This window comes from Berghia stephanieae, chromosome 1, assembly GCF_034508935.2.
Source record: "Berghia stephanieae isolate SIO BIC M18660-M18661 chromosome 1, UCSD_Bste_1.3, whole genome shotgun sequence".
NCBI lineage: Eukaryota > Metazoa > Mollusca > Gastropoda > Nudibranchia > Aeolidiidae > Berghia > Berghia stephanieae.
Genome location: NC_088360.1, coordinates 123,920,046 through 123,937,105, shown reverse-complemented (window position 1 = coordinate 123,937,105; position 17,060 = coordinate 123,920,046). Strand labels below are relative to the sequence as shown.

Here is a 17,060-nt window from a genome sequence, read left to right as displayed (position 1 = left end):
TAACAAAGAGCTGAGTGACGTCTATTTCGTTCTTTCTATAGATAGAATGCGCTTGGCCAAGGAGTTCACAATATTGCCATCCGGAAGTATAACGGACCAACACACAAACTCTGTGTAACCATGAACTTTTATAGTCTGGTTAATACAGTTTAGTGAGAACAACTCACAAACGCGGATGGCAAAAACAATAACAAAGGCCTGAGTGACGTCATCTGCATACTATCTATAGCAGAGATGTGAGCATGACAGTGACTGGAAAGCAATTTATGGCTCGACACTTGTGTCCTGAGAAAGGCACGTCTCACATTAAATCGATAATAAGATCACGTGCATTGATGAATACTGTATCAGAGTTGGTGAAAAAAGGAAACTTGAAGGAGTCTTAATTGTACAGAATGGCCTTTTGCGGCTATGTGGTCTTGCAATATGGCACTCGCTTTTAGATCGGGAGGTCTTGGGTCCGGCCATCGTCGCTCGGCGCATAGTTGAGTCCTTGGAAAAGGTTCTTTACTCACATTCTTTCACCGTACTCGGGTATAGAATGAGTACCTGACCGTTAACAGCGTTGTCTCTGTAGGAAACAAAATTATAATATCGTCATGTCTCGTTCTACATGTTACGTGTTGCTGTTGGTCAGGGACCCTTTGTTAAGCGCTTTGAGCACGTTCAGCGGATGATGCACTATGTAAAAGTTCAGGTTATATATATATATATATATATATATATATATATATATATATATATATATATATATATACAAGAGTCCTGAATATGTGTTACCCCACAAAAATATGCTATACAACAATGTATGAAAAATACAATGGAAGACCCTTATCTATTCAAACCCTGGAGGCAAGATGGCGGCTTTTTGGGCATAAACCCAGAAGAGTTGAAAATATACCAGTTAATAAAGCCGTGAATACTTTTTCACCCCATCTGGACACAAGAAATGTGACCCATCGCCTTAAAACGGTATTATGTCGGGATGATTACGATGCTGAAAATTGAACTTATAACCAGAAATATCAGACTTGGGTTGAATTTATATGTTTTATTGAGGAGAATAAATATGATTTTTCATTGGACCGATACCGATAATTCATATTGTTGACCAATTTAGCATTAATTGATGGTTTTTAACATCTGGTTCATCCCGACATATTACCGTTTTGATACGATGGGTCACAAAAAATATTGGCAGATCACCCACGTCAATTCACACTGTCCTGAATAGAAACCTATAACGCATCCAAAATAACGAAGAATTTAAATCAAAGGAAGATCTTATGAAATTAGCATCCACAGCGAAAGACTGTGAACTGTGGAAGGAATTGACACAGATGATTAGAGAGGCAGCCGAGGTGTCCCAATCGCATGATTAGGAAGCAAAAGGCCTTAAATCAGTCATATAGTATTGAGGGATTAATTATAGCATCGTGAGACGCATTGAATTTGGTAAATTCATGAAACTGCGTTAAGTAATTGTATTGTTGTTTGGTGTATTTTTTGTAAACGAAACTGCGTTATGTAATTGTGTTCTTTGGTGTCTTTTTTCTACATGCACTCTTACAATATTCGTCACTCTCTATATCCAGGTATACATTCACTCGCAAGCAGAGTCAATGAACTCTCGTGTAGTCTAATCAATATTAGATCACAGGAGAAATGATATTGGTGATACTATTTCCTATTAAAACGCTTCGAGGCGTCAGGGGTCAAATCAACGTCTTCTAATTAATTATGTACTCGTACATGGATAGCATTGGCGGGGTGACGATTTGGTAGAATTAAAAACTTACTGCAATCTCTGGTTGGAGAGGATTTTTCTATGGTGGACTCTTTGTCCATAGGAAAAGGGAAACCTTGTATTTTTTCATTATCTTCGTAAATTCAAGTCAACATGGAATGGAACTGGTTACTCAATTGCATTATGTCGTTGACCGGCCTACTTCAAAAAAATTTAAATCGTAGATTTCATGGTAAAAATAATACTAGTCATTAAACCTACCTTTGTAAGTGACAGATATGCCATCAGCAATACCGAATAACGTTTATAAGTCATTAAACTATGTGATCTTTTTTGAAAAGATTTATTGGACTAAAGAAGATTACTTTTAATTTTTATTAGAAGTAGGGAGTATTAACAGGGAAACCTCAAACTCTATTTCATACAAGGGCTAGCATTATGTTTTAGTTTGATTTCGAGCAAATGGCATGATAGCTCGTTATTGACCATAATATCAGAAGCATATCAAGGGTTAATCATGTCAATGATTGTGATGGATTATTTCCCTCAAAATGACTTGGCTTATAAATCTGCACCACGAGAAATTGACTTGGAAAATGAAGGTGTGGCTTAGTGGTCTTGTAGTATGACTCGCCTTTGGACCTATCTCTACCAAGTTCGAACCCTGATCTGCGCAGCGCACTGTTGAATACTTGGAAACGGCTCTTAATGGCACTCATGTAAAAAAGGAATTCCTTGCCAGAAACGTCATGCTAAAGTCGGTAATTCTGATTTTTAAAGAGAGAAAACTTTTGCCTTTGTGAAAATTGATTTTTTCAATATTGTTAGAGACTGAAAGCGAAAATGAAATGTTGAGATCAAAAGGGAAATATATTATATATTGGGATATACTAGAGGTTTCCAACATGTTGCCTCAATAAAATGTCACTCTCTGCTATGTGATGCTTTGATGAAAAACCATGTTACTCAAATAACCATTGCTCTTTTATAACTTTTAAAACCCTGGTTTTTGTTTGTGGTTGTCTGACTGTATGTGGGATTAAATAAAATAAATCAAAATTTGAATTTGAATTAATTTATCATTAACTTGGTCGATAAACCAGTTAACAGCCGTAGTCTGGGAAAACACTTATTAAAAATTTGGCCAGAAAATTCGTCCTTCAAATATAGATCGATTTAAACGACCCTCATCTTGGCAAAAATTCTCAAACCTAGGACCTAGCGAAGTTCCAGGTTTGAGAGTTTTTGCCATGATGAAGAAAACTTCAATAAAACGTTATCACCTAGAGATTAACCTAAAACATTTAGATTGCCTGAGATGCATGCCAAGATTTCACCGAATATTGACAAAAAATGGTTTTATTATATTACAACTAGGATTTACGTCAGTTGTGAATACACATTTGTCATTAATGTGGACATACTTTAACAGTTGAAAATAACTTTTGGTTTAATAGGAAACAAACGTGTGATGTCATAAAACAGGTTCCAATTTTATTGGAAGTGTAAAACCACTACTCAGAAAGTCTGGATAGGTCATACCTTATGTAAATGACTTTCTGGTTTCAGTGTTTCTCAACTTTAGTCGTCAATAAAGATCATCAATCCTCGCTCTTTTACGTCCCGTAATCCTAATAACCTGCCTATACACCCTCCACTAAAATAGGTATGCCACCGTATGATTAATCGTGTAACCTGTTAATTATTAGTGCTCCAATGCGCTGGTTACATACACACTTCCAGGAATTTTGGAACCGAAAAAGTAGAAGGTGTGACGTCACGATTATTCTGCCTCATTGTAAATACACATATTGAATTGTGTCATTATTACGGATATGCCCGCACAGTCGGAAATAATCTTTTACTTGTTTAAAGGGATTTTTGCTTAAATATTCAGGGAAGTGAGTTTTTATATGAACTACAATGACATTGGAGAGTGCATTACAACTGTATTCAATTTTGAAAAGTAAAATGCTCGACACTTTTTGGATGGGGTAGGAATACAACTTTACATACTATTTACACACATCATGTCTATAGATTCTATGCGTTTCTATAAAATACTTATTTTGTTTCTGCCCACCAGATCAAACCAACAACCCGTAGAACTGTGTGTAGCCTTTAACGTTTTTAGTCTGTTAGATAGAGGCACCTAAGTGAGAACTTTTCACGCAATTTGCGGTCTAAAAACAATTACAAATAGTGACGTTAACTTTATTCGCTCTATAGAGTATATAGGTCATGTAGATGGCGTATGAGATTACTTTTAATAGTCCCGTATAGCATAAAATAACGAGCAACTTCCCAAAATAGCCATAGGTATAGCTTTTCACCAATTATTCACACCCAACAGGGACAAAGAGCAGTATGCGAATTGCGTATGTGATTATTTTTAGTTGACCAATATGCACCAAAGATCGAACAACCTCTCATCGCACCATGGATCATATTCTTGCTTTGCAGATTATTAATTGTTTGCATAAAGCATGGTTTATTGAGGAACATGGTTTTTGAGTATATTGATTCTGTTTTGTCTGCCACTATCACATTCACGAATTTAAGGTCTTCATCTTGCACCAGTCCCTGTTCCCAAATATTTCACAGTTATATATATATATATATATATATATATATGTGTGTGTGTGTGTGTGTGTGTGTGTGTATGTGTGTGTGTGTGTATACAATACCTTGATGATTAAATACCTATATATTTCGACTGTGATCCATTATAATCAAATTTGAATTAAACCAGCATCCACGTAACCAACAAAACTGTTTTCAAAATGAAATAATAAAAAATAAAAACCTATATTAAAACAAACAGCCAATTATTTCAACACATCAGTGGTTTGAACACGTCAACTCTATTGTGACATTTGCAGGGGTCAAGGTGTATTTCCCAAAGGTCTTTATTTTCTATGGGGTCAGCCAAGCGTGAAGCATCAAGGAAGTCTTCCAACCAAATCCTTTCCCGAACACAACAATAATTCCATGATATAGGCACGCTAAGGGAAGAAGAAAAACATACCTAAGATATCTAAATGACTTATCTATATGTGCTTTTTTAATTACGTTTATAGATCCAATCTTTCCAATTCAGTCGGGATAAAAAAAAAATTGTATAATTTAACGTCAATTTACCATAACACAAACTGATCAAAGAGACAAGTATTATCAAAAAGGCCCGTATAAATGCTAATTTAAATATTATGTTTGTATGATTTGTTTTCGAATATAAATTTATATTTTGGATTTTTAAAAGCTGACAATAGTATTGTGAATACTGTGTTAGACTATTTGTGGTTGGGTGACTCTATATTGCACAAGGTAAGGATGAAATTCCCTTCATTTTATCATTATTAAATTCGGTTTTAAAATATTACAATTATAAACAAAGCATCAAACTGGCAACATGTGACTGACAATTTGTTGTACTCGCTAAAATTTTATTGTGATGAATTTAAAGCTATTTAGGTAGATACTAAAATGCAAATGCAAAACACTAACTATCGTTAGTCATGTAGATATACCATTAATATTGATAGTTGGAGTGGTGGTGGTTGTAGTAGTAGCAGCAGCAGCAGCAGCAGCAGTAGTAGTAGTAGTAGTAGTAGTAGTAGTAGTAGTAGTAGTAGTAGTAGTAGTAGTAGTAGTAGTAGAGTATTATTATTATTATTATTATTATTATTATTATTATTAGTAGTAGTAGTAGTAGTAGTTGTAGTAGTAGTAGTAGTAGTAGTAGTAGTAGTAGTAGTAGTAGTAGTAGTAGTAGTAGTAGTAGTAGTAGTTAAGTCCTTGGAGAAGGCTCTTTACTCACATTCTCTCACAGTACTCGTGTGTAAAATGAGTACCTAGCCGTTAACAGCGTTGTCTCTGTCCGAAAAAAATTGTTATATCGCCTAACAGGCGTCATGTCCCTTCCTTCATGTTAAATGTTGATGCTGGCCATGGACCCCTTGTAAAGCGCTTTGAGCACGTTAAGTGGATATTGCGCTATAAAAGCTCAATTTTCTTAGTAGTAGTAGTAGTAATAGTAGTAGTAGTAGTAATAGTAGTAGTAGTAGTAGTAGTAGTAGTAGTAGTAGTAGTAGTAGTTGTTGTTGTTGTTGTAGTAGTATGTTGTTGTTGTAGTAGTATAAGTAGTAGTAGTAGTAGTATAGTAGTAGTAGTATAGTAGTAGTAGTAGTAGTAGTAGTAGTAGTAGTAGTAGTAGTAGTAGTAGTAGTAGTAGAAGTAGTAGTAGTAGTAGTAGACGTTTTGTCGTCGTCGTTGTTGTTATAACAATAGTTATCATAGAAATAGAAGTTGTAGTACATGTTGTTGTTGTTGTTGTTGTTGTTGTTGTTGATGTTGTTGTTATTATTGTCGCAAAAGAAGAAGAAGAAGAAGAAGAAGAAGAAGAAGAAGAAGAAGAAGAAGAAGAAGAAGAAGGAGGAGGAGAGGAGAGAGGAGGAGGAGGAGGAGGAGAAGAAGAAGAAGAAGAAGAAGAAGGAGGAGGAGGAGGAGGAGGGAGGAGAAGAAGAAGAAGAAGAAGAAGAAGAAGAAGAAGAAGAAGAAGAAGAAAGAAGAAGGAGGAGGAGGAGGAGGAGGAGGAGAAGAAGAAGAAGAAGAAGAAGAAGGAGAGGAGGAGGAGGAGAAGGAGGAGGAGGAGGGATAGGAGGAGGATTTCTTTCTTTTATCCTAATATTACTGATAACTTGTCGAAAGTTTCAAACATTTATCTTAATTTTCTTTACAATTTGTAGGCGATGGCACCACTAGTCATAATCGCAGTGCCCTGTGAAAACATACCATGTGATGTCAACAATACTATTGTTCAAATCGTGAACGATTTAAGGAATAGAACTGATGGGTCTCAAGACGACTACGACCACGAAGGCGCTGCTCGATTCATCATTGCCACAGTTCTGGTCTATTCCCTCATGGGCGTCTTTGGGATGATGCTTCTCAGGATCAAAAGATCTGCTTCTAGAAGTAGACGGTAAGGGGTCACAAACAATAACACATTCGAAGATGAATTCTTTAAAAACAAGTTATGTACGGTCTAGTGGTATGACACTCGCCTTCGGATCGGAAGGTCCTGGGTTCGAGTCCCGAGCGGCGCATAGTTGAGTCCTTGCAAAGGGTATAAAATGAGTACCTGACCGTTCTCTGTTGGAAAAAAAATTGTAATATCGCCTAAAAGCCGTCATGTCTCGTTCTGCATGTTGTGTGTTAATGTTGGTCAGGGACCCTTTGTAAAGCGCGTTGAGCACATTTAGTGGATATTGCGCTACCTATATAAAAAGCTTTAAAAAAGTAAAAACTAATTAGGACAGTATTCATGAAATAAGAAACTTTCTGACCATATCAATCTTGTCATAAATTTATTTGTAGGGCATTGGATTATAGAAACTTGATATGGTTAATTTATTTTACAAAAAAGTCTAGATATATTGCTCTCGGTAAATATAAATTACCCCTGAACCGATAATAAGTTATGAAATAAAACCATAAACTCTTCCCGATACTGATGTTTTGAATTTAGGTAAAATACTCACATCATCCGCCATCCGATTCTAACACAACACACAAAACTATGTGTGCCCATAAACATATATTCTGATCGATAGAATTTAATGAAAACTAATCATTGAAATGGCATTCTAAAAACAACAACAAAGAGCTGAGTGACGTCAATCATTTCGTTCCATCTATTTGAGTGGTCGTCTGTATCCGTCATATTATGTGACCTCCTGAACTAAATGTCATTAGAATAATGCTTTCATGGAAATGTGATATATAGATGTCCATTGCACAGTGTTCGGTCTACAGTCTACATCATAGAGTGATAAGTCCAAATCGTTAGGTTTTTTTTTTCTCGGTATGGTTGCTTCTATTTTTCTCTATAAAACCACTCGGAGTGCAATGCATTTTTTGTTATCCAAGAGGTGACAATAATATAAGTAGTCATATGTAATTCACCCGAATAATTCCCTTATTAACGTTCAGTGAATATAAAATACCTTATAATATTTGTATGGACTGCAGTTGCCAGTCTTTTGTGATTAGCTCTTGCTGATAAAACTAAAGAAAATCAAATTTATAAGATGGGTAACAACCCGTTTTATGTAGCTATGAAAACAGGTTAGATCTCAATGTTGAATGGATAAAGAGTTACCAATACATTGATTTAACAATCTGATAACATATACATCTGACAACCTCCATTATAAACGCAGCGATACCGACTTCACTTCCAACAACATTGAATCAAGATCTCAACATATTCCTAATATTATAGAAACAAATGAAGAATTGATTTCAACAACACGAGGAAACATTCAATTGCTTAAGCATCTTAACACATATGATAACCTTCAAAAACTAAGAACACTTGCACTGGACAGAGACTAATGGAAACAAATCACTAACTGGATGATACAAAGATCAAACTGAAACACTCGAAATAACACAAGTACATAATATTGTTGACGTCAAGCGTCCATAGAGACAGCGCAGCCATATTATTCATTCAATGGCTATTCTTTATTGTCATACCTGATATGTTTTAATTAGATTAAGTCTTTATGGTTGGATGACATACCCAATTAAAAGAGAGATGCGTGACATAATGAGTAAAGAATTCGACAACGGTAATGACTATGAAATTATAGTCAGATAATTAAGATTATATTCCATCGGAAGTCATTTAGGTGATAAGTCAGCGTTGATTAGAGTAAAGAACCCATTTAAAGCCTTCCTTTTAATATGAAACTTAAAGTATTCAACTCGTAACCGGCATAAAAATAGTCCTTCGGACACATGAAACCCGTGGAACTGGAGTTGGTTCCAGTTCCTATAGGGTAACACTGACAATAACAATTGCTTGCTATCCTTTGGATAAGATGCTACTCTACCGTAAAATACTTTCCTCCAGATCTAACAGACCCATCAACCCAAACACTGATGGGTGGACAGGGGGTCAGAAAGTATTCTTTGACTGCACCCGGGATCGATCTTGGTCCATTTGCTCCACCAACTCAGCTATAGGACCCCCCAAACTGGCTTAAAAATTGAGTAAATTTGCTTCACATTATTTTGAAAATATTTTTGTTCTGGGACACAATTACACTTCTAAATGGTAAAGTGAGCTCCTCTTGTTAGGCTGTTTTTTTGGTTACATACATCGTTACCCAGGCTGTGTTCTGCCCTACGGAAAGTACCCATTTCCATTCACAGAGATCTGAAGGTTTTCTTTGCCAGATTGAACCAGTGTAACATTACTGCTGGGTGTCACCGTTTACGCTCATTTTTGGTCTTTTCGATCGTTTCCCTACTCCATGCTGGCGTTGGGTAGATCTTTTTGTCCTTCAATTGTCTTATCAGCTGCTCTATGAAAACTATTTGACCGATAATTGAAGGACAAGTTTTCTGGCCAGTATTTTTAAAACGTGTTTTTTCAGTGTGCGTGTGTGTGTATTTGTGTGTGTGTGAATGTGTGTTTGTGTGTGTGTAAGAGGGGGGGGGGGGGGCAGGGGCAGTGTTAATCCCATCACCTGACAATCCGATTTCCATTTTGCTTTCGCCAAAGTTTCAATTTTCTAGGTACCTTTTTTACTTAATTTTGGAAACAGTTATGTTTCTTGTGCGATCTTTTCATTTTTGGCGAGGAGTTTTTATTCTTTGCTTTTTGGCTTGTTTTCAGCTTATTCATCAGTGACTTTGTTTGGGGCTAAAGTTTAGCATCCACAAGGTGATTGCAGGCCAATAGATTGATAATGAGTAGATTTAAAGAGAGATTACAAATAGTTAGCGGGCTCTATCTAAAAAAAAAGGAAGGGAAATTCCAGATAATATTTTGGAGACATATTTGGCCAATTGAAAACATGAGCTTCACTGTCTAGTCAACTTAACATTCAATTCAATTCTTTTCATTATGATACATTCTAAATAATTCTTTACTATGTAATTAGGTTACATCTCGCTCGTCATAGTATGAGTCCATAAATTAATGCTCAACGCTGTCCAGATTTTTTAAAGTGTTTATTTATTATTTTTTTGTGAGTGGACACAAGTTGTGAATCCCAAAGGTACTCCTTTTATCTGATCCTGATGAACAAACAAGCGAGGCGCCTATTTACACTATTTCCCTCGTTTCAATTCAAAGACATTAGATATTTTATTAAAAATTATAACGAAACATTCACAGGACTAAGAACTGAGTGCCTTTAAGGCAGATCAGACGTCTGATCAGAGGTCTGATACGCCCAAAATTTAATATAACATTGTGCGGAAAGCTCGTGTGTAGACTTCAGAGTTTTGATCTGCCGATCGTGAAAATCGAGACTTCAGAAGTTTTATCCGCAGAGCATTGACATTACTCCAAGGGGACAATCACAATCCAAAAAGCGAATATCTGTGATTTCCTATGTACTCTTCAGATAGATTAAGATGATCTTCAACTTGTCAAAACGTCTTTAAGCCGAGTCTTTATTTTCAAACTATGAATTTTTCTGAACAAAATAAAAAAGGTCTTAATCAGTGTATCCCAAATAACGTTTTTTTTTAAATATTCATCGTTCGAAAAAATGACCTACCATGTTCAATTATCTTTACTTCCATAGTTCAAACTCAACGCGAGAAGAGACTGTACTGAAGTTCATCAAGAAAACTGACAGATTAATGCTGGAAGCAAGAAGAGACGTGTTAAAGAGAGAAGCAGAAAGGTAAATCATAGCTGCATCTGTTTTTATCCAGCATAAGATTGTCACATTTTACAGTGAAATAAGCGAGTACCTGGCCGTTAACAGCTTTGGGGAAAAAATGTAATATCGCCTAACAGACGCCATGTCTCGTTTTACATGTTAAGTGTTGCTGTTGGTTAGGGACCCCTATTAAAGCGCTTTGATCACGATTAGCGGAGGGGTTTCTTTCTTGTTTTTTTTTTTGTTAGTTGTTTGTTGTTGTTGTTGAGGGGTTTTTTCTTACCATGATTAACTCACTCAATCCTAGAGAGTATTGCTACTTTTATAAATTGGAAAAATGTATTTAAAATGAGGATGTGTATAGATCGTTTTATTCCACTATCATTAACATGTAAAATCTAAAAACATTAGTTTTGATATTATAATACGCCTATAATTTGTCTCAGAAAAATGTAATAAATTGGTATGTGGTAACAGTAACCCGGGTAAACTACGGATATAGTCGGTGTTAGGGTTGAGTGAGTTAAGGCTTTATTGTTCTATAGTAATATTAAAGACGGATTTAGATTTTTCATGTGCGTACAAAATGTTGTTGACAAGTTCGAGTTAATGTACATTGAATCGTAGACACTACACAAATATTATATAAGAAATTGTTTGTGCAAACACTTACTAAAACTACCATAATCTAATGATATTATTGTCAAAAGCAGCCCCAAAATACATGTCAGCAGAATCAGCCCACTTTATATTTCATTTTGTTATTAGAAGTTCATGAGAGCCATTGAACCTATGAAGCCGGAGTTTATATAGCGTGAAACGGACAATAGAAATTACTTGCTATCATTTGGATAGGACCCAGTCTTTCCGCCAAATCTAATACATGCTACCCATAAACTGCTGGGTGGACAGGGGGGGGGGTGTCAGAAAAAAAAATGTCGACTGCACTCTTTCTTGGTCCCTTTGCGTGTAAAGCAAGTGCTCTACCAACTGAGCTATCTGGACCCCCATTTTGTTATTACCAAATAACCAAACATAGATACCCGATATTGTGTAATATTTTGTTAACTGGCATGACAATCTATTTATGCACGTGCTGCTAATTACCGAAGGAAATAATTCTTATATAAAATATGATGTAAATTACTACGGAAGCAGTGGGAAGATGTGAATTAGCAATAGGTCTCGTTATCACTTATGAATCAATACTCACGCCGGTATTTATGTTGGATGTTTCCGAAGCAACCATTAGAGTCCTCAACTTTATCCCAATTGCTTTAAAATATACTTTTAATGGTATGGATAGATCAGCATTGCGGTACTATAAAAATGCCTAGAACCTATTATTTATAAACGGAACAAAGTTGACGTTACTCAGCCCTTTGTTATTGTTTTTTAGACGGCTATTTTAATGATTAGTTCACGCTTAATGTTATCCATCGACTTTAAACGTTTAAGGTAACACATAGTTTTGTGGGTTTGTACATTATATCCGGCTGGTGGATGTTGTAAGTATTTTACCTAAACCCATATCATCAATTGATGCATGGCCATGCGAACCACTTTGTTTATACTTTTGCCCTACATAATGGTCACCAAGAATGATTATCCAACACTTCCTTTACGTCAAAGGCCTTTAGTATAAATAGTGGTATTGGCATCAAGAGTGAAACTATAGTTGATTAATTCAATCACTATGGTCATAATTACTTTTCTCCTTTATTTTCGTTTTTTTTCTGATAACATTTTCCCTCTCCCACAAACAAGCAAGTATTGAAATGTATCGATAATTTTAAATAAAAAAGAGTCCCCATCTGCGGACGTCTGGTAAGAATTAATTACTCTGAACAACTTATTGTTTGATGATTGGATGAAGTCTTCTTTTGGTATCATTAGTTTGGGTTAAGTCGACTAGGAGGAGAAAGGGTCTATAATCGTGTGGTACTTAACAAAAACATTTAATTACACGTGACTTAGAGATTTGAAATGACGTCACTGCCGTTGGGTCAAATGTTTTATTTAACACCCTTTATATGGTGGTCACTTTAGTATTTTAATTGTACATGGTACACACAAAGGCTGGGTACTATCATACTTCGCAATCTATTTTTATGTATTCGTTTATGCTATAGGTTGTTGAGATTTGGCTGAAAGCTACTTTTCTTACTGAAGAAGAGGTCAAGTATTGTTAAAATACAATTCATTTATATCCTAATTGATAAACATTGAGTTTCTAAAGAGGAATTTGTACTATTACCATGTACCCAGGCTTTGTGGACAACCTGTAGAATTTTTTAAAAGCAAAATTTGGATTCTTTCAAAGTCGTTTGATTATGTTGAAGATATTGTTTCACATTCCTCTTTTCAGAACGTCAAACAGACTAAATTTCCTCCGAATGAAATCCCAGGAATCTAACACCAGCCTTAATCCAAGTGATTTTTCACCATCCAGCAGTTTAAATATTTCTTCCAGTTTTAACAACACATCGCGTTCTCCAACAGTACTGATGCCCTTGCTACCAGCCGTACCAGAAACTCCAGCGGAAGGCGCGGGAAACCCTCCAAATAACATACCCAATGCTTTCTTCCGGTTTACATCTCTCGCTCTGTCTCCTCTGACGATTCCACAGACAGTGCTAACAGTTTCTCAACCTAACTCCAGTACTGCTAGTTGTTCTTCGACGCCAGTTGCACTCGTTACAGGTTTTAATCAACTGCCAGGATTTATACTACATACAACTAGCAGCGCCCCTGGACAGGATGATGAGCCATTGGGTTTGAAAACACAAATAGATTGTAATATGAATGATACGAACTGTAAAACGAGTTCTAGTTCAAACAGTATAGAGAATGACAATATAAATGTAACGGGAAAGGACATTGGCAAAAACAGTGATGAAGTTTAACAAATGGATGCTTTTACTAGTATTAAGACAACATTGCCAAACAATCATATAATTATACTTAATGCTCAATTTCTTGTAGTATGACAATTAGTTAGCCAAACGGGTTATCCTAAATAATTTTGAAAGTGCATATCATCAGTGATACTGGATATGCATGAATATAAAAGAAAAGGAATGAGGGAGCTAGTTCAAATTTGAAAAAGACTTTAACCCACACACACACACACACACACACACACACACACACACACACATATATATATATATATATATATATATATATATATATATAAAACAGGGAAAAATGTATTTTAGCTAGAACTTGTGATGAACAGTTAATTATCATACTCTGGGAAGACAGGTATTTAACATTTTGGCCAGAAAATTCGTCCTTCAAATATCAATCGATTTAAATGACCCTAATTTTGGCAAAAGCTCCCAAACCTTGGACCTACCATTTAAATCGCTCGATATTTGAATGACGAGTTTTCTGGCCAAATTTTTAAATACTTGTCTTTGAAGAGTACGCAGTTAATTAGACTACAAGTAGTACGCATACCTACCTCAACATCTATAGAATTTATCTCCTGCCCCGCCTTGGCCTAAAAAATCGCTAAACAGATTTAATGATTTCAGGCGAGAAACCCCGAGATCAGCAAGGATTCGTGTCTTTATTTCCTTTTTTAACAATCATTTTTGTTTGTTTTTATTTGCTATGAGATTTTCCAATCAATAAATGATTTTTACAAATATTACTTATTCTGTAAGCATTCAATTTTATGTGTCAGTGGTTCAACTAAGATGTAGATGTTATCATAAACAGATGAAGTGTTTTATTTTTTTAGATTTGTATAATATTTTATTGGCCTGATTGAAGTAAGGAATCAACCTGGTGTTAAACGACTCTTTCGGCGGCCTGGATAAATACTTTGTGTAATTGATCCTATGGTGTCAGAGTGATGGCATCTTATTTTCTAGTCTAAATATATGCTCGTAGTCAATAACGATTATCCATCATTGCTCTTTTACGTCCTGTAATCACAGGAATCTGCCTATACATCATGATACTAAAATAGTTATGCCACCCTTTGATTCAAAATGTAACTATTCATTACTAGTCCTTCGAAGGATGGGAGTTTGGAACCGAAAGAGTGGAATGTTTGACGTGCCGACTTCTCTGACCTGTTCCAATTGTTTCTTTAAAAGATCTTGTGCGAAAGGATTTTATGTTCCATAACCTATGACTTGCTTATGGCCTCTAGAGTCATCCGATTATGAGACCTCGGCTGCCTTTCTTATCATCTGTGTCACTATTTCCATAGTTCACGGTCTGTTGCTATATGTTTAGAACAATATATTATCACCTTTTGATTTTATATCTTCAAGGATTTAAGTCGAGGCATTTAGCGTCTCAATTCAGGACTGAAAGGTTTATAGTCTGATCGATATGATTTAGTGAGAACCAGTCATTAAAATGGTTGTCTAAAAACAATAACAAAATTCTGAGTGAGTCTCTTTTCAGGTAATGATAATAATAATCATAATACACATTTATACAGCGCTCATTCTCGTGTAAAACACAAGCTTTGGGCACTTTACAATACAAATTATAAATTTTGAGTGAAGTGAAAAAAAAAATCAATGCAATGAATTCAAAGCCAAATCAAGGGTTCATAGCGTACACTGACAAATACTTTTTTCTCCATTTTGACCATTTTATTTTATTTCAAATACTGGTGACCGATAATGACACACGACTTTTGTCAAAACCTCAAACCGCCTCATAACCCATCAGAAGTGCTACCATTAAATCACAGAGGTTATCCGACAATTAAAATGACTGTGACCACTGAACCCTCGCCGCATCTTAACAAACAAACATTGAACACGAGAGGATGAGGAAGAAGACATTTGAGTACGTATGTTCCATTTTTATTTTGAAAACATCAAAGCGACGATAGCACGTCTGGCTGGTAATCAGGAGGTCTAAGTGTCGATCTCAGTCGAGGGGGTTAGCTTTTTGGGATGATTTTTTTTCGTGCATTTTCCTTTCTGCTTTAACTGGCACTCTTCCGTGCCTTTGCAGAATTCCATTTCCACAGGCTAAAAATATGACCGAAAAGGTTTCCCATTAACATTGCAAACAATAAAGGAAAACAAAGATGATTAACTATTACTTAGGATAAATTTTAAAATTATAAATCGCTATGGAAAATATATCATTTTATTTCCTCCATGATAGAAAGGAAATTGAAATGAACATTTTTCAAGTTCAGAATGCAACACACACATACACACACACACACACACGCATACACACACATACACACACACACACACATATACGTGCGTGCGAGCACTTTTGACCATTTCGGAATTTAAACCTTTGTGGTGTAGTAGTAGCACGCCTCACCGGAAATCAGGAGGTCCGAGGTTCGATCCCCAGTCAAGGCAGACTGATTCTTTGGGTTGGGATGGCTTTTTTTTCTTGTATTTTTCTTTCTACTTTGTCTGGCATTATTTTATACACATTTTTTTCAGATCTATATTTGACTATAATTTCCATTTAGAGCATCAAGACCACCTCGGCATAAAAATGTTTCTAGGCAATAAATAGATCACAAATGAATCAAAAGCTATATGTTGCATCACCACAGCTTCAGTTGCAGATTACATAGAATAGGATACAAGTTTTTTCCCTATGTCACGTACTAGTTAGATGATTTTCATTTCATTGTGTTAACAAAGACATGATTATCGCACCTGCATCTTAATTTCTTCTAATGTCAAAATTCATAATAAAGTTTATATGTAGAATCGCTCTTAGTCTTTGTGCGGCTATGTGGTATCATGGTATGACACTCGCTTTCGGTTCGGAAGGTCCTGGGTTCGAGCCTCGCTCGGCGCATAGTTGAGTCCTTGGAGAAGGCTCTTTACTCACATTCTCTCGCCGTACTCAGGTGTAAAATGGATACCTGGTCGTTAACAGCGTTGTTTCTGTCCCAAAAAATTGTAATATCGCCTGACAGACGCTAGGTCACGTCCTACATGTTATGTGTTGCTGTTGGTCAGGGATTTGAGCACGTTTAGTGGATATTGCTCTATATAAAAGCTCAAGTTTTTTAAGTCACTTTTACCGATAGACAAGTCTTCCAGCCTGATAGAAGCCTTGGGGCTAAAGTAAAAAGAAAAACTGTAGTTGAACAACGCAATTACAGTATCAAGCGAATGGCAGACTTCTTCCTCTCCATTCCTCCTCATATTGTCATCATGTTTGAATGTCTAGCTGATGAATTAAGGATTCTTCGACTGGGAATCGAACCTCAGACCACCTGATTACTACTGGCCCAGCCACACTTTGCACAATTCGTAGCTACGCCACTGTATATTCATCATGAACAAAATAATAGTTTATACTTTATTCTGGTCTGTAGGACGAAAATCAATTAAACGTGCCAGAAAAACAAAACACAAAAACAAACAAACAAAAAACCAAACATGAGACGTGTTCCACGAATGAGATTGGCCATTGGTATAAGCGTGTTGAATAATCGATCAATGCCTATGAGACCTCACATCGACTAAGGTGCACACCTTTTATTCATATTAATAATCAGAAATATTATTACACTATTACTTTTGATACATTCCTATCTTCATATTTTCTTTCATCGCCCCAGGGATCCCATTTGTTGGATGATTCTACTCTATATTTTT

At 35.9% G+C, this 17,060-nt stretch overlaps 1 protein-coding gene across 2 annotated transcripts; it reads left to right on the top strand.

The window, feature by feature from the left end:
- Window positions 1-3,677: 3,677 nt before the first annotated feature.
- Window positions 3,678-14,098, top strand: LOC144962998 (uncharacterized). 2 transcript variants are annotated; one of them, XM_078896519.1, is made up of 4 exons: window positions 3,678-3,741; window positions 6,496-6,731; window positions 10,357-10,458; window positions 12,806-14,098. In XM_078896519.1, exons 2-4 carry the CDS (start codon window positions 6,499-6,501, stop codon window positions 13,341-13,343), a joined length of 873 nt encoding a protein of 290 aa, XP_078752645.1. In that variant the 5' UTR covers window positions 3,678-3,741; window positions 6,496-6,498; the 3' UTR covers window positions 13,344-14,098. The 2 variants fall into 2 exon arrangements, with proteins under 2 accessions (XP_078752645.1, XP_078752644.1); XM_078896518.1 differs by lacking the exon at window positions 3,678-3,741 and adding an exon at window positions 4,722-5,074.
- The last annotated feature ends 2,962 nt before the right edge of the window (window positions 14,099-17,060 follow it).